Source organism: Phocoena phocoena, chromosome 16 (genome assembly GCF_963924675.1).
Source record: "Phocoena phocoena chromosome 16, mPhoPho1.1, whole genome shotgun sequence".
Taxonomy (NCBI): Eukaryota; Metazoa; Chordata; class Mammalia; order Artiodactyla; family Phocoenidae; genus Phocoena; species Phocoena phocoena.
The window spans coordinates 63,762,517-63,785,386 of NC_089234.1; the positions used below are offsets into that span (position 1 = coordinate 63,762,517).

Genomic DNA, 22,870 nt, shown 5'->3' on the forward strand with positions numbered 1-22,870 from the left:
GGAATATTTGAGACATGAATTATATTCTTGGAACTATTTTGTACTGATGGGATTGGATTAACATTTTTATGATTGCTGAAAATGAGAATAAGCAAAAATGAAAAGTTTCAAATACTGTTTTTTATAACTGCTTAAATTTAAAATGTGATTTTTCTTAAATTCCAAGGCTGGTTTCATTCAACAAATAAACCACGATTTTTAGTCCCCCTTTAAATTCTTTGCCACTCAAAACTCATGTCATCACCGTTGATTTGGGCTGTTTGTAGGCAGGCTTTTATGACAGTAATACAAGTTGCTCCATTTTGTTTTGACTTTTATCTAGAAACCATTCTACTTATTTTGGATTTTATGTTACAGAACTGTCAGTTTGTACTTTGTGAACTTCACATACCATTCCCTCATCTAGGAGTACTACCACAGTAATGCTATCATGGTGCCAAGGAATTGTGATTGTAATTCTTCTATCCACAGTTTTAAAATGTGAATTTTATATAAATAAAAGATCTGAAAAATTAGCCCACTTTAGAAGGCGTACGTTTTAATAGGGTAATCCTGGGGAAATAAAAGCACGTCATCTTTTTTTAAAAAGTGGTATGAGCCTAGTACTTAAATAGGTAATTAAGGGAGTACAGGCAATAAGATGAATCACTACTCCAGTCGACAGGCTCCACTTACATTATCAAGCTGCCTTCTCTAACAAGGAGAAATCATTCCTTAGTCACTCTGTCTAATCTTCAATTAGACACAGTACCTTCTACCAATTTGATTTATAATCAGTAACTGACACAAAGCATTCTAGGACAGACGCCATTACTCTTATCTCCCACAATGATATTTATTACATTAATAACATTTCTAGCAAAAACAAGTAACAAGTTCAATAACTGAATTCACATTGACAGGTTTCATTTTGATCCATTAGCCAATTTGGAAAAAAGCCATATTGATCAAAGGGATTAAAAGTAAAAAAGCACCTTTTCCTTGCTACATATAATTTTTTAACACAATGGCTCTAAAACTCCAAACATGTCATCAGATGCAAAATCCAATCGCAAGACTCTCAAGACATGGACTTGTGTCTTACATTTTTTTTTAAAGTAGTCATCTATACAGTTGTTATTAAAAAACCATATGCTTTAACTATTGGGCTGGAAGCTGAAAATACATCTGTGAGAATTAATTATACTCCATGGTAAATATCTTTGTACTTGCACTGAATGCTCATGTCACTGAGAACCTTAACTTAGTCTAAGACATTTTGAGAACTTACAACTATCACTTTTGGGAAACATTTTTTTGGTACGTCAGTCAAGTGCTGAGGGGATTTATTCTAAAATCTAGGGCTAGAATTTAAACTTAAACACTCCCATCTGCAGGTAACACAATTATGAATATTCATATAGCCAGATACCTCTTAGATCATTAACACTTCAGAGCTATGCCTGATAAATGACTTTTGAAAAAGAATATAGAATTAGCTGAATTTATACTCCTGAAGCCACCTAAATTCATCTTTAAGGTTTTATATTTACAGTATTGTCAAGGAGAAATTATTAAAGAGTTACACTAATTATTTTCCAAGCTCTATTCTAGATGTCTGCTTATTAAGACTTGTAGTTTATGCAGAGGTGAACCACTGTCCTCTAAGATTACACTAAACTACTTCTTGTAGAGCTAATAGTAAAATACATCAACCCAAATCTTATGAAAGCAGCACATCCTCAGGAGTAGCTAGTATATAAAAAGTATCAACATCAGTGGTTTGAATATAAAAATTTATTTTTTTAAGTCAAAGTATGCAACAAATAAAACCTACAGAAAACAGATTTTCCCATCACAATCTGTTGCTTTACCAAATAATAGTTTGAAAACACATTCCTTCAGTCATTATAAAGTTCTTAAAATACAAAAGAAATTAAATCTGTAAGAAAGTCTAGTAGACCAGATGCTGTTGTCAGGACTTTTATATCGGTGGTTATGCTTCAGTACATCCCACGCCATCCACCTCCACTCATGCCACCTTGCCCATAGTAACCGCCACTGCCTCCACCACCACGGCCTTAGGGAAAAAAAGACATTAAGAACCGTTTAGAAGATATAAATGCGTAAGATATTAAAAATATACACAACATTGTAAATCAACTATACTCCAATTAAAAAAGAAAACAAAAAAAAAAAGGGACTTCACTGGTGGCACAGTAAGACTCCACGCTCCCAATAGAGGGGGCCCAGGTTCAATCCCTGGTCAGGGAACTAGATCCCACAAGCATGCTGCAATTAAGGAGCCAGTGAACCACAACTAAGGAGCCCACCTGCTGCAACTAATAAGGCCCAGCGCAACCAAATAAGTAAATAAATATTTTTTTAAAAAAGAACAATAAATGAACTTTAACTCTGCACCACATAAGGGGACTAACACAAACTGAACCAGAGTAATCAGACACTTACCATAACCACCCAGGCCATCCGGAGTACCATATCCTCCACTGTAATTGTTCCCCATTCCCATTCTTCCAACAGATCCATAGCCTCCCTGATTATCTTAAAAAAAAAGAAAAAAAGTTTGAGACTGACTGCTAAGTGTCTAAGTCAGCTTATTTTAAAAACTTTACATACCCATTCCATCTCTGCCATAGGCTCCCATTCCAGAACCTCCCATTCCAGAGCCGCCTCCAGGAGTTGAATTCAAGAAGAGTTCAATGTATCGATGTTCTTTAGGGGAAAAAAAGTAATGTGGGAGAAAGGAATGATGGATCAAATTTATCAGAAGAAGTGTGAAAAGGTTGAATGGCTGATACTAACTTGAAAAAGTATGCTTGCAAATTCCTAGTGGAGTGACAAAGTGAAGGCCAGATAGGACTAAAATCTAAGTTTTGTTCAAACTGTTTAAGCTTGAACAAGTAACAAGTGTTTGACACCTCAGTTTCCTTATCTATAAAAGGGCTGACATTATTTTAGAACCTACTGGTATATGTCTTAAGAATATATTCCAGGCCCATTCATAGTATTGAATTAGAATATTGAGGGTAGCTTGAGGGTAGGGTCTGGAACAACTTATTAATATCAAGTGACTGATGTGTGGCCAGATTTGGGAATCACTAGTGGAGTTTAAAATTTAATGGCTTAAAAACAGATTTGATGACATGCAGGAATAAGTTACTCAAGTTATCAACGAATACGTTAAACAATTTGCAAATGGCAAGAAACTCAGGCAAGTACAAAAAACATACGTATTTTTTTCTCTTTAGTAACTTAAACTCTAATAATCTGTCAAGTATTAAGAGTCTGAGTAAACTTCAATAAAAAGCCCCCTAGGAAGCCACTGAAGTCTGAACTTACTAGAGGCCACATGGTTTCAGGCCCCAGACTGCTAAGAGTTACCTACAGATCCCAGAACCTCTTACATTTGAGGAATCACAAATAAGAAAGTTATACCACTTACGCATGTTATTCTTATCTTTAGACATGGCAGCTACTGCATCTTCATGTGTCACAAACTCTACATCTGCTTCTCCTGTTGCTCTGCCATCAGCTCCAATATCAATATGCACTCGGATTGGATTTAGTGGTGAGAAGAACTAAAGAAAACACTTATTTTACTTTTCTATATAAATTATTGAAAGCCAATTACCACACTTTGGTTTTAAGTATATTAAAACAAATGCAAAAGAAGAGATCTCTTTTAAAATAAGCCAGAGGATATTAAATTTAGAAAACATTTCTAAGTTAGAGAACAGTTTACCTTAAACAAATGAAAAAGCCATATTTTCCTTACTATACTGAGAGGGAGAAGAGTAAGCTCCCCTAGCCCACTCCCAAGAAAGGTATTTCAAAATTGTTTGAAAAAAGTCACCTGAGACTGACATATGCAGAGAAATTGGGTGTTAAATGACTCAGAACAATGGAGTTTGATAAACCTACCCACTGTATATGCAGAGCTCCCAAAATACATCATTTAGTTCTAATCACAAGTTAACCAGATTTAAGTGACCCCAAAAGGCACCTGGAACTTAGTCCAATTGGTTCTCAGTAAGATCAACAGCAAAATTTTTCTTTAAGTGCTAGCTGATAAATAAACACCCTCAGCTTTGTAGGCCACTGGGTCTCTATCACAACTACTCAGTGACTGACTTGGCCCCATGGGCCAAAATTTGCTGATTCTCTAACCAATTTGAAACAAACCATTTTCAAATCAGTAATAGCAGCATCTACTACCATTATTTTCATTTCAATTTCTGATTATCACATAAGCCTAGAAAGCTAAACCACACCACTAAAACTTACTGACTTATCACATATTTACAACACTTTCAAAACTTGACACAAGGAAAATCTTCCAGTCAGCACCACTCTGCTCGTCAGTCTTTCACGAATTAACTGGACTTTATAAATGTAGCTTTTAACTTGCTTGAATCCTATGTAGGCTGGCACACAACAGACACACATTCATCAACTAGTGAAGGTAAGGACATATGTATTTTCCTTTTAAAGGGATTTTTGACATTAAAACTAAAAAGACAAAGATGAGTACATTAAAGAGTTTTCAAAATTTAGAGACTATGATTATGCATAAAGTAACTAATAAATTACCAAAATTACTCACATTAGCGATGTCATTTTCAGTTGCACGGAAAGGTAATCCCCTCATATGTACAAAATGACCACCATGAAAACCTGAGCTTGCATCACCAGCTCCACCATAGCCATGTCCTCCCATACCTAGAGAATAAGATTTCCAAAGATTATTTCTTCCCTATACACACCTTTTCCTATTTACACCCCTTTCTTTGACAATCCCAAGAAATCTTAATACTTACAGTTGTTCTAAATATCAAATGGAGAATTTTCCTGTAAGTATACATCTGTATAAAGCCCTATGCAGGAATGCACTGAAATATGCCTGAGTTGACTTTTGTATACAAGTCACCTATATTACCACTAAGTGCATGTAAAGCAAATACTGAAATTCACCTAAAAATGACTATGTCTTTAATATATATTTTACCTCTTCCATCTCTCATTCTGTCATCAAAGCCATCATTTCCATAGCCATAATTATTATAGCCACCATAGTCATCAAAACCTCCATAACCTGTGTAATTTAAGGAGAAATACACGAATAAGCTTTGAAGAGACAAATTCTATAATCCAGTTTACAAAAGCATGTTTTGTGGCAAGCAGTCTGGCAACTCCGCCCTCCCACAAAGTTTGCAACTTCCTACTTAGTGCATATGAAAAAATCAGTTAACACTTAGTGGAAATTAAAAATATGAAAAGGATACATTTAGACATCAAAATTAATTTTCACCCTGATGCCAAACAGAAAATGTCAAAACGTAACAATCTTTAAAAAATTTTTGTGTTAAGTAAACCAGGTGCCAATATGTGCATCAATCAAGTCCCATAGCTGGCCATGGGAATCCATCTTTTCATGAACAGGTTTTAAAACCTAGTAGGTACTGAATTACTGCCATTTCTGTATTTCTTGACAAAGTGTCAGGAACATTAAGAAAATGACAACAGAACCTTTGTTCATTAGATACACATACCACCATCATATCCATCACCTCCTCGTCGCATTCTGTCATACATACTTCCACGCCCAGCTCCATAATAACCCCCTCTTCCTCCTATTGGTCTATCATATGGTCCCGGTCGCTGGCCCAGCAATCTTCTTGGTGGATCATAAAATCCTTTGATTTCACTCCTGCTACTTCTGAAGATCTCAATATACCTATTTGAAAATGGTTTAAGGTACAGGTTTCAGCATAAACGTACTAGAGTAAATAAAATATTGGGCAAAATGCAGTAAGTTTTTCTACATCTAGATATAACCCAATTTAAATTGCCTAAATACATCAAAAGTTAACATTTTTTACACCTACAAACTTAAATAATTAATATTTAAGTTTTACATACAAATCATTTGAAAACAATTCACAAAATAATTTTAAGCTTGTTTCCTTTAGTATGTAATAGGTGTTTAGAGAAAACAGGTGATTATACAAAAGCATTTATCAACAACATCCTACAAAAAATGGAAACAATCTAATTTTAATTTAAGCAAACTATTATAGCATTAATTCCCCACCCAAATCTGTAGTTTCCAAGTTAAATTTAGATAATTATCAATTCTTTTAAACTACCCCAGAAAAATGTTACTGTTACCCCCCCATTTAAGCAATAGTGACCCACAACCCCCAAAAATAAAAATTTAACACCATCCCAAACTCTCCATCCCCACCTGTGCCCTATTCTTTCCTTGTGTTTCCCCAGAGCATTTTCTGCTATCTCCTTTGAAGCAAACTGCACGAAGGCCTCCCCTGTGCTTCTCCCCTGGTAGTCCATCGTCAATGTTATCCCATTTGGCACGATTTCCAACCCTTTAACCCAAGGACAAATAACCCCATCAAGGGGAACAGTGTTAAAGGCTGAAACATTCCCATCTGAATCAAATATTTAAAACAAGTCTAAACAAAACAAAACAAAAAAGCTTAGTTTTCCCATCACCCCATAATATAAAAGGAAGATTTTTTTCAAATATTATTGGATTACATAAAAATTTCTCTGCGACCAACGTCTTTTAAAATTACACACACACACTCTAAAAGCCCACCTAATATTACATGGAAAAAAAAAATCAAACTTAACTACGCTCCATATGCTAATTCATGATTCATTTCATCACACATAATTACTCTCAAGTTTATTGCGTATTAGCTAGGTTTTATATATTTTTACACATTCTGTATTGAATATTAACTGGAGCACATTTCGTAACTTAATACATTAACCCAGATATACTCAAATCAAGAAGTCCCCCAAACAAATGGGTTTTACAAATTAAAAACTGAGCAATAGAAATATAAAATTAAAATACTACTAAACTTTGACTAATACTAGAGGTACCTTGAAAGAACTGAACTATTTCCTCTTTGCTGCAACCAAATGGCAGTCCACGAAGTCGTACTGTCCCATCACTAGCGTCATTTGGACCATTATGTTTCATAACCCAATCCATCTCAATACCGTTTGATTTAAATGCTATAAAAAATAAACAAGCACATAAAGCAGTCAATCAAAATACACTCTTGCCAGAGGTACTGAAGAAACACCTCTCAGTGGGTGCACAACAAGAAATGTTAACTATGGTTCAGTGACTTCAGTGACAGCATCACGATACAACGGTACAACACCTTTCTATTTGGGGGTAGACAAAAAGACTGCGAAAAGGCAGTGAAACCTGAACCCCCCCCCACCACCAAAGTACTGAATTTCTAAGTATCAAATATTATATATTAACCAATTTTAAGAAAACTTACATAATTCCACCATCAGTCTTCAAACTCTATTTCTTCACCCTGTCATCTTAATGTCAACTCTAGCCTCTTCCTCACATCTCAAATTTTCCACGTTTTATTATTCACTTGAATAGTTATGCAAATTCTTTAAAACTTAATTACCCAAAAGTTGTATATAGTACCATCATTCATTCACAGTAAGAGCCTAAGTCACAAGTACAATGAGTATCCTCCTTTGATGTTGGAAAAATGGTATTAAAAGTCTCAACTTAATAGATGCACTATAATTCTGAACACACCAAATTGTTTTCGAAGGGGGAAAAATTCCTATCTGTGTTTAAACCTGATTTAAACACTCCCCAAAAGCAAGTTTTACAATTACTGAGTTAATTAGGCTGACTTTTAAAACTGAGATAAAAAGGCACTCAAAAGTGAATGGCTTTCAGTTTTTTGAAGCCACCTGTTTAGAAATTATTGAAGACAGTAATATTTAAAACCAGTTTAAAAAAAAAAAAAAAAAAAAAAAAAAAAAAAAAAAAAAAAAAAAACCAGTTTACTCACTACTTTAAACAGAACTTTAAAAAAAGTAATGCAATCACATTCAAAAAGTATTAAAAACGGTACCAGACACCCTCATTCCCCCCCAAAATAAGAACCCATCCACCAAATTCCCTTCCCAAGAGACAATCATCTTTTCTTTTAAAATTCCCGAACATTTTAAAGAGGTTAATGCAGAAGTCCTTCAGCTGCAGAAACTTACCACATCTTATAAATTTCACTATGCAGCTGTAGGAATCCTACTCACCTGAATATTTCAAACCTTTCCCTCACCACCTCCTCCCCTGTAAACAAAACAATTTGTTCACTTGATTCCTTTAAGCTTGAGGATTATATTTCATATAAACAGTATTCACTAATATTTAATTTCACACAATGTAATTATCAGTGCAACTGTTAGGGGTAGCATCTCAAAAGAGTAAAATTTTTTCCCTAGAATCCACACATTTAAAACAAGCTAATGTAGAAATTATCCAAATGTGGTTATTAAGCAAATACCTCTGGCATACGAATCACGTGAATCACATCTGGTACTTGTTTCCCTATTTTTTTTGAACGCTAAGTGCCACTCTAGGCACAGATGTTCAAAATAGGAATGCAAATTTTTATCTGACATTACAACTAATTATTATGCACAAAAATAACTGGGAAGAACTTTTAAGAGAAAGGAAACCCTGGGTTTGAATCCCTAGTCTGCCACTCACTGGCTACTTAATTTAAGCAAACTACTTAACCTCTGCATTTAACTGTAAAGTGCAGCAGTGGTACTTATACCTCACTGGACTGTTAAGGAATTCGTGCTTGGTCTGCAACATGGTAATCATTCAATGGTGGCCATTGTTATTGGATTTTAAGGGGCCCTGTAAAACTAATGAAATAACCCACAAACAAAATAACTGAACCTTAAAGGATAGGAAACCACCCTGAATCTTGAAAGGAAATAAGGACTGTTAACAAGTCTTTTTCAAAGTCAACAAAGGCTTAAGTTTTCAAGTGTCCTTAGGAACTGTCTAAAGCAGAGAGAAAGAAGAAAAAAAGGGGTCTCTGGAAATGTTTACTAGGATATGTGATTAGCTAGACAATTAAAAAAATAGCTCTAGAGTCACCCTGAAAGTAGACTTGCAGAAAAAAATTGAGACATTTTGGAGATCTTTATCGTTTTCTTAACAAAAACTGTCAGCAACCTAAAAACTGTTTTCTACAAAGGGGAATTTAAGAACAGAATAGGAAAAAATAGGGAGACTCTAACCTCAAATATTAACTTCCTCATGAAAAACTTAAGAACTTCGAAAAGCCAATCTAATCTGTTGTGAAAAGACCGTAGATATGGTGGTTTTATTTCATTTAGAACATTCCTTTTTTTCAACGTAAAGGTACTGTTTCAGTAACAAATACCAAAAACAAAAACTGACGTATCTTTACTATAAATCTTATTAGCACTTTCCAAGAAATACTAGGCAAGCAAACTAGTTCTGATTTTTGGATCAGCCTATATCAATGAGACCTATATAAAAACAACAAACATAGCCTATAAAAAAATACCAAGCTGTTAACACAATTCTAAATCAGGATAAATTAAGCAGATTCGAAGACAAACTATTTTATAGGGTGACTTTCCATCCCATGTTTATGAAGAGTACACAACAAAGAAAGCCATACTCTACTATCTCTTCAAAACTCAAAATTTGAACCTAGAATTCTATTTACAAAACAAAACCAAGACGAACTCTAAACACATAAAAAAAGACAATCTGCTCTAATACCTTAATAAAGCTGTCGGCAACTACCTAAATGGCATTTCCTAATTATTCAGGATAATCCACCTCAACCTTTCTTCGTAACAGTGTCATGGCTAATCACAATGCTTTTTAAAGAATTCCTAGTGTTAGCACCAATTAAAATACCAGCAGTTGAAATACTAAAATAACTTCAGTCAGTTCTATATGAGATTTTAAATATAATTTCCTAAACATTATGCTAAGTGAAAAAAGCCAGTCACAAAAGACCACATGTTGTGTGATTTTAAATGGGTGAAGTCTATGGTATGTGAACTGTATCCCAAAGCTGTTCAGAAAAAGCATCTAACAGAGGCCAAGAGATAAAATTCCTTTATAACATAGAGGCATATACTATTTTCCTAAGTATAATACATACAGTAAGAGTTTGATGCATTAATAACTTTCTAAATGGTAGTCCACTGCTGCTAAAAAGATGAGAAGGAACTTCAAAATTTGGTCAATAAGTGGTGATGAAATGCTTAACATGGTAATTTTACATCATTTCCCTTTCACTGTGCTTGCTCCTTAACTGAATTTTTAATTTTTTTTGGCCATACCATGAGGCATGTGGGATCTTAGTTCCCTGACCAGGGATGGAACCCGTGCCCGCTGCATTAGGAGCGCGGCGTCTTAACCACTGGACCGCCAGGGAAGTCCCATCATTAATTTCAAATAAAAACAAAATTAGAGACACCTCTAGTACCTAAAGGTGGTGAGGTCTCTAAAATGATCAAGTTCTTCTCTAGAACAATGTTACCAGCCACTGCAGTTCAGCCAAGAACACCAGAACACAGTTATTAAAAATATAAAGGCAATTAGATGGATTTCCAGATTATGATGCAGATGAAAAAGAGGGCAGAAAAAAAGGTTTCTAGAGTAATCCAATCAGGGAAACTGTTACATCACATACTAGGAAACTAGTATAGAAAACTCTGGGCTGTCTTTTCAAAGTCCACAAGAATCATAAAACATCTCCAACAACAGGAAGAGTTTTTTGTTTTTAAAGCTGGAAAAATAGCCTGCCTGTCCCTTTTGTATGGTCTTCAGTGAAAATTACAGAACCAGTTCTCCGACTGTTCTAAGGACCGAAAATCATCACAGCATCACATGACTGAACTTGCAGTTTGTCTTTCTGTTGAGCAGGCTTATTTTCTTGGGCAAAACGTTACTACAGCCCTACACCAAATAGAAAACATGCTTAGCTACCAAAAGAAAATAAACCCTAACTGTATTTTGAAGTATCTTACTTCTACAGCCTTAATCCCCAAACAATCTCTGCAGAAAATCCAACCCTTGGAGATTTAATCATTCAATTCCTATACACAGTTTTGCCATCACTGATTGTGTTTTAACAACCGTTCCCCCAAAATAAAACTCCTTACTTAAATTCTAACCCAATCAATATTTACCAAACTACACAAAACCACTGCTAAACCATCCCACCCCCGCCCACAGGTTCCAAAAGCCTGGTTCCACAGTTCACTGGATCCAGACGACCTATTTGAAATAAGTCCATTTCACATTCCTATCTGGTAAGTCACCCGCTTTTCTGCTTACAAAACAATTACCCACAAAGTCTTTCGATACGTTTAAGAGAAGCGTGGAAAATAAAACCCTTTGGAAAATGAGTACGTACTCTTTTCGAAGTTCCAAATCTGGACTATAAGGGCCGGCTAAGCGTCCTTTATTCCGCCCCGGAGACTTTTCGTTTATCTAGCTGCCCTAGAGACCAAAGAGCTAGGGAGAGTACGCCCCTTCCCCCCCTCCCCGCCCGGCAGCCAAGCCTGGCTTAAAAACCTTCGCCACCGGGCGGCGGAATTACAAAGGAGGCCGTCTGGCTCCTTTGTCCTGGATTTGGGAGTTGAGCGCCTTCGTCGCCATTGGCTTTCCTCCCCCAGCTCCAGCCTCTCTCATCTTGGGAATCTGCGTCAGAAGTCACTCGCAGTCCCGCCGGCCCAGGTAGCCCAGCCGAGACTGCGGAGGAAGGGAGGCCGCGGTGGGAGGCCAGGCCCATCTGGCGCCATTTCCATCGGGAGCGCGCCCGACGGCCCAGATCCTCCCGCCGCCCAAGTGCCCAGCCTTTCCCTGCTCGCTTCCTTCCCCACCCTCATCCCTTCCACGGACCTTTAACCACCCCCCGGACTTATAAATCAGTTTTCGGAAGCTGAGGGGCAAAAAACAGAAAGAGAGGAGAAGGGCGGGAAGCTGAGGTGGCCGCGCCGCCGTACCCAAAATGGCGGAGGCCAAACCAGCAGGGAAAGGAGAAGTGCTGGATGACCCCCCCACTTCGGGGCTCGGTTTCGTTCACTGAATTCCACCTGAGTAAACCCTCCCCCCGGCAGGCCGCCCTCCTTGAAGTGGGAGATCGCCTAGGAGGCGCAGCCTGGCCGCCTCCGAGCGGCGACCTCCACACTTCCCCCCCGCAGCCCCACCCCCTCCCAGTCGCTCTTTCGTCCTTCTCCCGACTCCGCTCTCGAAACCAGCCCAACCTACCCCCTTTTACTTCAGATACCCTGTCGGGCGACAGTAGCACCGACTCCGGTGCTCAGGGGGTCCGGTCGTGAGCAGGGAGAAGTCGCCCGCCCCGTGCAGCGTTCCCACAACGGTTCTTCCAACCGTCTCCGGCGGCGGCAACCGCTAAGGGAGCTGCGCAGCAGAGCGACTGGCTTGGGGGGATGGGAGAGAGCGAGCGAGGAGGAGGGGGTGGAGCGAGAGCGAGGAAGACCGGCAGGCCCCACTCACGCGAGACAAGAGAGTCGGCCCAGCCTTGGAGCGGACGGCAGGAAGTGCGCTTGCGCGTTGGTGGGAAGCCCGGTTGTTGGGGGGAGAGGTGGAGAGGAGCCCAGAGGTAGTCCAGTTAAAGAAAGAGGTTGCGAACTCCACCTTTTTGCTTCCCATAAAACTATCAGATCCTCAGAGGTCACCTTTCTGCTCTCTCGGGGAGGATGTGAAGAGGCAATAGTGGTCCTGTGTTGCAGGAACCGTGGCGTCGGGGTTTGGAAAAGTTCTCTGCTGCTCTGCCGCACCAAGAACAAGTTCGGTAAAGGCCCCGCCCCTACCTCAGCGTCACCTGCGTGGAAAGGGAGCCACGTGGTTCGGCTGCCAAACGTGGGGAGGGCATTTCTTGTCCACCATGTTTGCATTATGCGGTAAAAATAGTAGGGCTTCTCAGCTGGGAAGATACGAGAGTGTCCACCAGGCCCTGATTTAGGTTCTTGGGCTGGGGCTCCTTCCCCCGGCTTTGGCACTGCCGGCCCAGCCGCCCCAACGTGGCCCTCGTTGGGGGCGAGGGGGAGGCTGTTCATGCTTGAAGTTTCCCTGCAGATCACTCCTCGCTTCCTGTTCTCGCTTTCGCATTTTCTCTCACCTGTAATGTCTCCCATTTTGTAATCTCAGTGACCCATCAGCCGCTTGAGGCACCCGATTTCGGGTTGTTTTCTGAATACTGCTTTGCATTCTTGAAAATTGCGCGAACAAGTGACGCCTAATAAATAATTTTTGGTTGTGCAGACTCGCATACCACCGAGGTTCCTAGTGACAGCTTTTAGGGAAAAACAAAAACAAAACCCAAAAAACAAGCAAGTCTAATTTCTGTAAGAGTGGAGGGCAGTCCTGGTACCGAGATCAATGCAAGTTAAAGTGCAAACGAAGGAACGTATGTCAAATGCGAGGGAGAGAAGGAAATGAGTTAGAGTACACGAATGTTCCCGAAGGTTGCAAATGTGGACGAACCTAAGTTGTACACCTTCAGTATCCAAAGACTTTGTACTTTGTACTACAGGCACTAAGGAAGCCCGTCGAGAGTGGGATGAGGGGGCGCAAGGGGTATTAGCAGTGGAGAAGCTTGAATAATTTCTTTCATGAGGTTTGCAGTGTGTAGGGTGGAGACAGGAGGCCAGTTACCGTCATATAATGGAAACTTCCATTTCGTGGCTTTAATTCATTCTCAAACCTGCGTAAGGCAAGTGTGCGACAGTAAGAATTGTCTGGGTCATAATGCCCTACTGTCTTTCTTGAGACCACTCCCTCAAAATAACCCTTAGAGAAAGGGAGAAGGGGCAATGTCATCATTTACAAGAGATAGAAAAACGAAACTGGATAATGTAATAAGGATAGCTCACAATTATTGCGAGCTTGCTTGAGCTAGGTGCTGTGCTCAATTCACTGACTCTTTATAACCCTGAAAAATAATTATTATTATCCCTGCTTTACAGATGGTATGCCTGAGTTCTAGAGAAATGTAAAAAGTTGCCCAAGGTCATACACCTAGTGGCAGAAGCTAGGATTTAAACCCAAGTGGTTTTTACTCCAGGGGCTTAGGGTCTTAAAGCACTATGTACCTACCTGGGGATGTAAATAACCTTTAAGGGAACAAACATCATTTTAGGCCAAATGAAGTTACTTCTTTTTTTTTAAGAAGTGGATCTTTTTTTTTTTTTTGCGTTACGCGGCCACTGTTGTGGCCTCTCCTGTTGCTGAGCACAGGCTCCGGACGCACAGGCTCAGCGGCCATGGCTCAGGGGCCTAGCCGCTCCGCGGCATGTGGGAGCTTCCTAGGCCGGGGCACAAACCCGTGTTCCCTGCATCGGCAGGCGGACTCTCAACCACTGCGCCACCAGGGAAGCCCGATGTGGACCATTTTTAAAGTATTGAATTTGTTACAATATTGCTTCTGTTTTATGTTTTGGTTTTTTAGCCCCAAGTCATGTGGGATCTTAGCTCCCTGACCAGGGATCGAACCCGCACCCCCTGTATTGGAAGGCGAAGTCTTAACCACTGGACTGTCAGGGAAGTCCCCAAATTGAAGTTATTTCTAACTAACACTGCAGTTAGCATCTCTGGAGACCTGCAGTTAACGGTTTATTGGCTGGAGACTTTTGAACAGGACTGAAACTTGGTATCTTGGTGTCTGACGCTGTGAGGGTGTCGGGGGAGCTTTCTTTTCTCTCTCTAATAATTGCTTTATTAGTAAGACTCCAAGCTCCCGCTTCAGGTGGAGTTCTTCCCTGGATTCAAATTACATCACTACTTTATCCTTTCTGTCTTTCAGTCTGATTTGGTAGATGGAATTCTGTAATCCCTTTTACCCCTTGCGTGAATTCAAACAATCTGTTTACTGCCTGAATGAGTTTGGCATTCTCTCCACATATTTTTATTGTTGTGGGCCATAATCCTAAAATCATTCTTAAGACTTTTCACCACCAAACTGCAATGCTTTCTTTGTTTTTTTGGCCACATTTCGTTGTATTGGGCATTCTGCTGTTTGCCAGTGTGAATGCTTGGGAAGGACTTGAAATTAGCACATGCATGCCTTTGATTTTTTTATTATTACAGCAAGTAGGAAGTTTTGAGTTTAAAAAAAAGTATGTTATATAGGGGTAAACTTAATTTTTATTTGGCTTCCTATTTTATTACTTTTCTCAAAAAAAAAAGTCTATCAACTATTCTCATTTGCAAGTTGAGTCCTGTAAGGCTTGGTGAGATTGGCTCACCATTGCTCCAGTGGTCCGTACTGAATTGTTTCCAGATTGGTCTCTGTGGAATTGTTTCCATAGAGATGGTTAGAACTAAGGACTCGTAGCTGCTTTTTTTTTCTCTCTCTCTTTGTCTTCCTTTTCGTCATTTCAGTGCTTTCCTATTACTACAGAGATCAGAGGGACCCTGCAGAGGGTCTTGTTAGAGGCCAAAATGAGAGAAGAGATGAAAAAGGAGAAGGAAATAGAAGTACCCACACGGCCCAGAGGAAAACAAGACAGCTAACACGTGATCCTGATTATACCACCAGATGAAGGAAACAGGAAAATTCCATGCAGAGCCTGAAAAAGAAAGAAAGAGAAATTGAAAGAGACTGTACTCTTTTGGGGGAGGGAAGGCATATTAACTAAAAATTGGCTAAGATAGTTGTTCACATACCACCACTGGCATTCTGAAATAACGTAAAAACTGGATTACAATATTTTTATCTACAGGAAAATCAAATAAGCTAAAAACGTAACAAACCCACAAATAAGTTTCTAGGAGTGTGTCTAATTAAGGTAGTTAATGCCTTTTGAACACTAAATCTGTCTTACTAAGGTTTTGTGAAATGCTTGTTCTTTGATTTATATCATATATATCTACTCTCTTTAGAAAGCAGTAGTCTTCTCCATCATGATTCAAAATTATTTCTCAAGACAAGACTTAATTACAGTTTACATTCTTGATACTTGTTTGTATCTTCAAGTCACCCTAGTGTTCATTCTGGGATTAGGGAAACCAACAGGTCTCATCCAATTGGAATAATTACTAAGTAAACAAATCGCAACTTAAAAGGAAAAAAGCACCCAGCACACTTTCTCTAATTTTTGAAAATAATTAAAAGTGTTGAACATTATTTCTGTCCCAGTGGATTGCTGTGAAGAACAGGGAAAGCAGCTACAAAAGATAGCTACTTAAGGAATTTAAGTCAAACTATTGTACTGCTTTTCATATTTTATAAGCACATTGATAACTTAGAAAACACTGTACCGTTAAGAGTAACACACCATTCCCCTCTCCCCCCACACATGATTTTAAGCTTCTGAGTGGTAGATAAAAATATGTTTCTTCATATATGTACCTATGCCTCTTAGTGTACAAATAACTATGGTTATATTGGGGGTGGAGGCACTTATTTAAGTAACTAATTTTCACCACAGTCTAGCAAAGAAGACCCAGCAGAGATGATGAGCTCTTAAATTAGAACAATGGTACTGGGATAGATATAAGAGGATGTCTTTGAGATATTTAGGAGCCATTATCAGCAGGATTTAGTGATTGATTAGAGAAGCTGTGGATGGATAGTAAAAAGTCAAAGATGAGTTATTTTTGGTTTAGGGTTTGATGGTGGGGATAGTAACTGACATAGGGAATATAGGACTTGAGTATACTGATTTTGAGGTGCCATATACAATCCAAGTGGATGTGTCTAGTAGGAAATTAATATGTGCTAGGATATATAGCTGGCATTCACCAACGTATATTTTGCTTTTACATTCTGATAGTTTAGGGAGATAGGCTCAGGCTAGGTAAATTTGGTCTAGAATCTCTTGTAAAAACTGGAATGAGAACAGATTAATTTACAATGAGGAATAATGAGAAATATAATCCAAACAGATTGACTGCATCTTGTCCCTATGTTTTGCAGTGGCTGCTTCTGAATATTATATATAAAAAAATTATACTTTACAAGTAAGTACTAGGGTTGTAATATACAGCATGACGACTATAATTAACACTACTATATGATGTATGAAAGTTGTTAAGAGAGTAAATCCTAAAAGTTCTCATTACAAGGAAACATTTTTCTTATTTTGCTTTCTCTTTTTATTGTGTTTATAAGAGGTGATGGATGCTAACTAAACTTCAGTAATCATCTCAGAATATATATGTCAAACTATTATGCTATATACCTTAAACTTACACAGTAATGTGTAACAATTGTATCTCAGTAAAACTGGGGGAAAAAAAAATCATGCTGGGGCTTCCCTGGTGGCGCAGTGGTTGAGAGTCCGCCTGCTGATGCAGGGGACGCGGGTTCGTGCCCTGGTCCGGGAAGATCCCACATGCTGTGGAGCGGCTGGACCCGTGAGCCATGGCCACTGAGCCTGCGCGTCCAGAGCCTGTGCTCCGCAACAGGAGAGGCCATAGCAGTGAGAGGCCCGCGTACCGCAAAAAAAAAAAAAAAAAAAAAAAAATCATGCTGTATTACTTAGTATTGCTGTTAACAAATTACTCTAAAACTTAGCAGCTTAAAAAACAGACTTTTATTATTTCATTGTTTCTGTGGGTCTGAAACCTGAAGGCAGCTTAGATGGGTGCCTCTGGCTCAGGGTCTCTTATAAAGCTGCAATCAAAAGTGTCAACAGGGGGCTTCCCTGGTGGCGCAGTGGTTAAGAATCTGCCTGCCAATGCAGGGGATACGGTTTTGAGCCCTGGTCTGGGAAGATCCCACATGCCGCAGAACAACTAAGCCCGTGAGCCACAACTACTGAGCCTGTGCTCTAGAGCCCGTGAGCCACAACTACTGAGCCCGTGTGCCACAACTACTGAAGCCTGTGCGCCTAGAGCCCATGCTCTGCAACAAGAGAAGCCACTGCAATGAGAAGCCCACGCACTGCAACGAAGAGTAGCCCCCGCTCGTCACAACTAGAGAAAGCCCATGTGCGGCAATGAAGACCCAACGTGGCCAAAGATAATAAATAAATTAATTAATTAATTAAATTTTTTTTAAAAAGTGTCAGCTGGGCCTGCAGTTACTCAAGGCTCAACTGATGGAAGATCTGCTTCCAAGCGCCCTTACATGGTTATTGGCAGGCCTCAGTTTTGTTTTGTTTTTTTTTAATTATTTAAAAATTTTAGAATAGTTGTAGGTTTACAAAAGTTGCCAAGATAGTACGAAGAGTTCCTGTATACCTCTCACTCAGTTTCCTTTGTTGTTAACATCTTACATTCTATGGTATGTTTGTCACAAGTAATGAACCAGCATTAGTCCATTGCTGTTAACTAAACGCTGCACTTTATTTGGGGTTCACTTGTTTTTCTGTAACATCCTTTTTGTGTTCCAGTATCTGATCTGGGATGCTAAATTACATTAGTCAACATTTTCCTTAGCATCCTCTAGTCAAGTACTTTGTAGAATATCCTTCAGTTGGAATTTCTCTGATGTCTTTGGCATAATTAGACAAGAGTAATGTGTTCTTGGGAAGAAGACTACAGAAGTAAAGTGCCATTCCCATCACACCATATCAAAAGTATATGCTGTCAACATGACTTATCACTGATGGTGTTACCTTTAATCACCTGGGTGAGGTAGTGTTTGCCAGATTTCTCCACTGTGAAGTTGCTTTTTATCCTCTTCCTATGGTCTACTCTTTTGGAAACAAGTCACTGAGTGCACCCATACTCAAGGGGTATTTAAACTCCATCTCCTGGAAGCCACCGCAAGGAGAAGTCCGCACACATCGACGAAGAGTAGCCCCCACTCTCTGCAACTAGAGAAAGCCCGCGCGCAGCGGCGAAGACCCAACGCAACCAAAAATATAAATAAATTTATATAAATAAATAACCTCCATCTCCTGGAAGAGAGAGTAGCTAGATAAATTATTTGATATTATTCTGTAAGGTTTTTCTTTCTTTCATTCTTTCATCTTTTATATATGTCAGTACAGACTCGTGGATATTCATTTTGTACTTTGGGTTATAATCTACTACTACATTACTAATTTTGTTGCTCAAATTGTTCTTGCTTAGGCCACTGGGAGCACTTTCAGGTTGGCTTCTATATCCCTTTGACATGCCCCTATCCTTTTTATTTTTTGAGACTGCCTTACTTTCTGGTACTAGAAGATGCTGCAGGCTCATCTGGTATTTTCTTTACCCTGGCCCTAGAATCGGCCATTTCACCAGGGAGCTTCACTTTTATTATTGGGGAATGGTGTTTAGTTTCCACATTTCCCAAATTTCCTTTTTGTTTTGTTATTAAAATGTAATTTTATTCTATTGTGGTTGAAGGACACACTTTGTATGATTCCAGGCCTTTAAATTTATTAAGACTTGTTTTATGGGCTACCTAACATATGGTCTATTCTGAAGAATGCTTCATGTGCACTTGAGAAGGATGTGCTGTTTACTGCTATTGTGGGGTGTACTAGAGATGTCTGATAGGTCTAGTTGGTTTACAGTGTTGTTAAATCTTCTTGTTGATCTTCTGTCTAGTTGTTCTATCCATTATTGAAACTAGGCATTGAAGTCTCCAACTATTATTGTTGATTTGTCTATTTCTTCTGTTCTGTCAGTTTTTGCTTCAAGTGTTTTGGGGTTCTGTTGTTAGGTGCATATATGTTTATAACTGTCATATATTCCAGATAGATTGATACTTTTATCATTATAAAATGTCATTCTTGGGCTTCGCTGGTGGTGCAGTGGTTGAGAGTCTGCCGGCCGATGCAGGGGACATGGGTTCGTGCCCTGGTCTGGGAAGATCCCACATGCTGCGGAGCGGCTGGGCCCATGAGCCATGGCCGCTGAGCCTGTGCATCCGGAGCCTGTGCTCCACAACGGGAGAGGCCACAACAGTGAGAGGCCTGCGTACCGCAAAAAAAAAAAAAAAAGTCATTCTTTGTCTGTAGTAACAAATATTGTTTTAAAGTCTATTTTGTTTGTTATTAGTACAGTCACTCCAGCTCTCTTTTGGTTATACTTTGCATGGCATATCTTTTCCCCATTTTTTTGCTTTCAACTTATTTGTGTCTTTGAATTTAAAGTTTGTCTCTTATAGAAAGCATATAGTTAGATCATGTCTTTTAAAAAAAAATCCCTTTGATGTGAATTTAGTCCATTTACATTTAATGTAATTAAGGTTGGTTTAAGTCTGCCATTTTGCTATTTGTTTTCTATATGTCATGTCTTTATTGTTTCTCTATTCCTCCATTACTGCTTGCTTTTGTATTAACTAGATATTATATATATGAATATGAATATCTATAAAGAACATATGTATATGGCTATTATCAAAAAGAATACAAATAACAAATGTTGGCAAGGATGTGGAGAAAAGGGAACCCTCATACACTGTTGGTGGGAATGTAAATTGGTGCAGCCACTGTGGGAAACAGTATGGAGGTTTCTCAAAAAACTAGAAATAGAACTACCGTATGACTCAGCAATTCAACTTCTGGGTATGTATCTGAATAAAACCAAAAATACTAATTTGAAAAGTTACATGCACCTCAGTGTTCATAGAAGCATTATTTACAATTGGCAAAATATGGAAGCAACCTAAGTGTCCATCAACAGATGAATGGATAAAGAAGATGTGGTATATTTATACAATGGAATACTACTCAGTCATAAAAAAGAATGAAGTTTTGCCATTTGCAACTATGTGGGTGGACTTGGAGGGTATTATGCTAAGTGAAATAAGTCAGACAAAGACAAATACTGTATGTTATCGCTTATATGTGGAATCTAAAAAATACAACAAACTAGTGAATATAACAAAAAAGAAACGGACTCACAAATATAGAGAACAAACTAGTGGTTACCAGTGGGGAGAGGGAGCGGGGGACAATAATTTGGTTGATAAATGGTAAGTCATGACGATAAGATGAGAACTGTAAACTTTAACAGAAAAGTGAAAAATTTCCATCCAAAACAGTGGGTATTCAAACATAAATGTAGTTGAGGAAATCAGAACGAGTGTAAAAATATTTGAACAAAGGAAGTGTTTCAGAGCTTCTGTTAAGTATAGGAAATATGGGTAAAAGTAAACACAAAGTAGTTGAATGCCATATATATGTGTATGTGTGTATGTGTGTGCGTGTGTGTGTATATATATATATATATGGTCTTAGTAGCTAAATGAAACTAATTTAAAAATAGACTTCCAAATTTTTATTTAAAAACTTATTTTACTTATAATTTGTAATTCTTTTTTATACTCATTTTCTTTCACCAGCAAGTAGACTGTGTTCAAGTACACTTTGAATGCCAGTCAGTGCTCTATTAGTAAGTATTTACATTTTCAAAGAACTAAACTGGCATTTATTAATGAGTATCCTTGTTTTGAGACAGTAGTCATAAGCAAAAGCTAAGTGGATTCTTTTATGCTAACAGCTACAGAATAACAGAAATCAACTTTCTGTTGTCTGTAGCCACAGGAGACTGTAAACAAGCTAAGACAGTTAGTTACAGAGGGACAAATAAGCCTCAGTGTTCCCAGGCATACCCATGGGCAGGTTTAATGACTAAGCTATTTGAACAAGGGAGGTTTATGATTTCCCTACATTTCCATGGTAAATGGAACCAAGATTAGAATTCAGGAAGGTGTCTACTGTGTTCTCAAAAACAAACCCAGTGGAACTCCGGGGAAGGTAGTGGGACAGGGAATTGTCAAATGGGATTTTAGTTTTTTCCGTACTATTTTATTGTTTATAAAAGGATTATATTCATATACTAATTTGATTATTAAAAACTAAAGAGTTATAAAAGAGAAGTATGAATAGTTGAGAAGTCATATGAATTTATAAATTTATGTATTTATTTTTGGCTGCGTTGGGTCTTCGTTGCTGCGCGCGGGCTTTCTCTAGTGGCGGCGAGTGGGGGCTACTCTTGGTTGCAGTGCGCAGGCTTCTCATTGCGGTGGCTTCTCTTTTGTGGAGCATAGGCTCTAGGCACGCGAGCTTTAGTGGTTGTGGCTCACGGGCTCTAGAGCGCAGGCTCAGTAATTCTGGTGCATGGGATGCTCCACAGCATGTGGGGTCTTCCCCGGCCAGGGATCGACACCGTATCCCCAGCATTGGCAAGCAGATTCTTAACCACTGCGCCACCAGGGAAGTCCTGAAATCATATGAATTTAGATTTATGAGCTTGTACCCTCTGGGGGTAATTTTATTCTTTTTAAACAGCATATTTGCTTGGCATTATTGAGGGACATGTAAAGCCACTCTAGGTGTCCAAACGGAATGTCAGTGAAACTAGAGAAGGATAATTTAAATTATTTGGATCATTTGAAAAACACTGTGCTGGATAGTTGCTCAGAGCCCTGCCTGATAGCTGCACCTGAGGACCAGCCATTTGACTGGATGCCAAAATTTGTGCAAGCCCATTTACTGGATAAATAAAAGCAAGTTGCTCAAACTTTACCTGCCTCAAATTTTCTCTCAGCAATTCAGGGGGATGTTAATCCTGCCTTTTCCTTATAGGAATGAAACCAAAACTAATTTTAAGGAGAGAGAGAGAGAGAAAAAAAAAAAGACATCTTCAAAAGTAAATTCTAGATTAGATCCTCAGGGTAGAGGTGTATGGCTCATTCATGAGATTCTCTTCTCTCCCTGGTGCCTAGTATTGGAGTCTGCCTAACACACAGTAGCTGTTGAACTGAACTTTGGATTTCTGAACCCACAAAGATAAAGAAGAAGTCATGAACATTGGCTCCAGCAGATCTTTATAGCCTTATCTCCACCCTCTCCTATCCTCTTGCCACATCTATTTCCATATTGTATTGCTTACCCTGGGATTAATCCATGCACTCTGCCCAAGATGCCTGTTCCCCCCTTATGGAACTGCTGGACATTTTTTTGTATATGTTTTTGGACCCATTCAAATGTCACCTCATCTCTGGAGCTCCCTCTGACTGTCTCCTGGGCAGAGTTATTGCTCTCTCCTTGTGTTCATAAGCATTGTATCTTTATCTTTTTATTTTATATTTTATAA

At 38.8% G+C, this 22,870-nt stretch overlaps 1 protein-coding gene across 4 annotated transcripts; it reads right to left on the reverse strand.

Moving 5' to 3' along the window:
* Positions 1-1,758: 1,758 nt before the first annotated feature.
* On the reverse strand, positions 1,759-12,296 carry HNRNPH3 (heterogeneous nuclear ribonucleoprotein H3). 4 transcript variants are annotated; one of them, XM_065894978.1, is made up of 10 exons: positions 12,150-12,296; positions 6,910-7,044; positions 6,245-6,383; positions 5,595-5,734; positions 5,006-5,092; positions 4,604-4,719; positions 3,443-3,578; positions 2,617-2,712; positions 2,449-2,541; positions 1,759-2,059 (listed from the first exon to the last, which is right to left on the reverse strand). In XM_065894978.1, the coding sequence occupies exons 2-10, from the start codon at positions 7,019-7,021 to the stop codon at positions 1,983-1,985; spliced, it is 996 nt and encodes a 331-aa protein (XP_065751050.1). In that variant the 5' UTR covers positions 7,022-7,044; positions 12,150-12,296; the 3' UTR covers positions 1,759-1,982. The 4 variants fall into 4 exon arrangements, with proteins under 4 accessions (XP_065751050.1, XP_065751048.1, XP_065751049.1 ...); XM_065894976.1 differs by having other exon boundaries at positions 5,550-5,734; positions 12,131-12,290; XM_065894977.1 differs by lacking the exon at positions 12,150-12,296 and having other exon boundaries at positions 1,983-2,059; positions 5,568-5,734; positions 6,910-7,021.
* Between the last annotated feature and the right edge of the window lie 10,574 nt (positions 12,297-22,870).

Excerpts from the sequence above, each read along its gene's own strand:
- HNRNPH3 (XM_065894976.1), bottom strand. The coding sequence starts at position 7,021 with ATGGATTGGGTTATGAAACATAATGGTCCAAATGACGCTAGTGATGGG. Across the intron at positions 5,735-6,244 it reads AAGGAAAGAATAGGGCACAG|GTATATTGAGATCTTCAGAA; the intron begins GTGGGGATGGAG and ends ATTTTCAAATAG. Across the intron at positions 5,093-5,549 it reads AGGTGATGGATATGATGGTG|GTTATGGAGGTTTTGATGAC; the intron begins GTATGTGTATCT and ends TAAATTACACAG.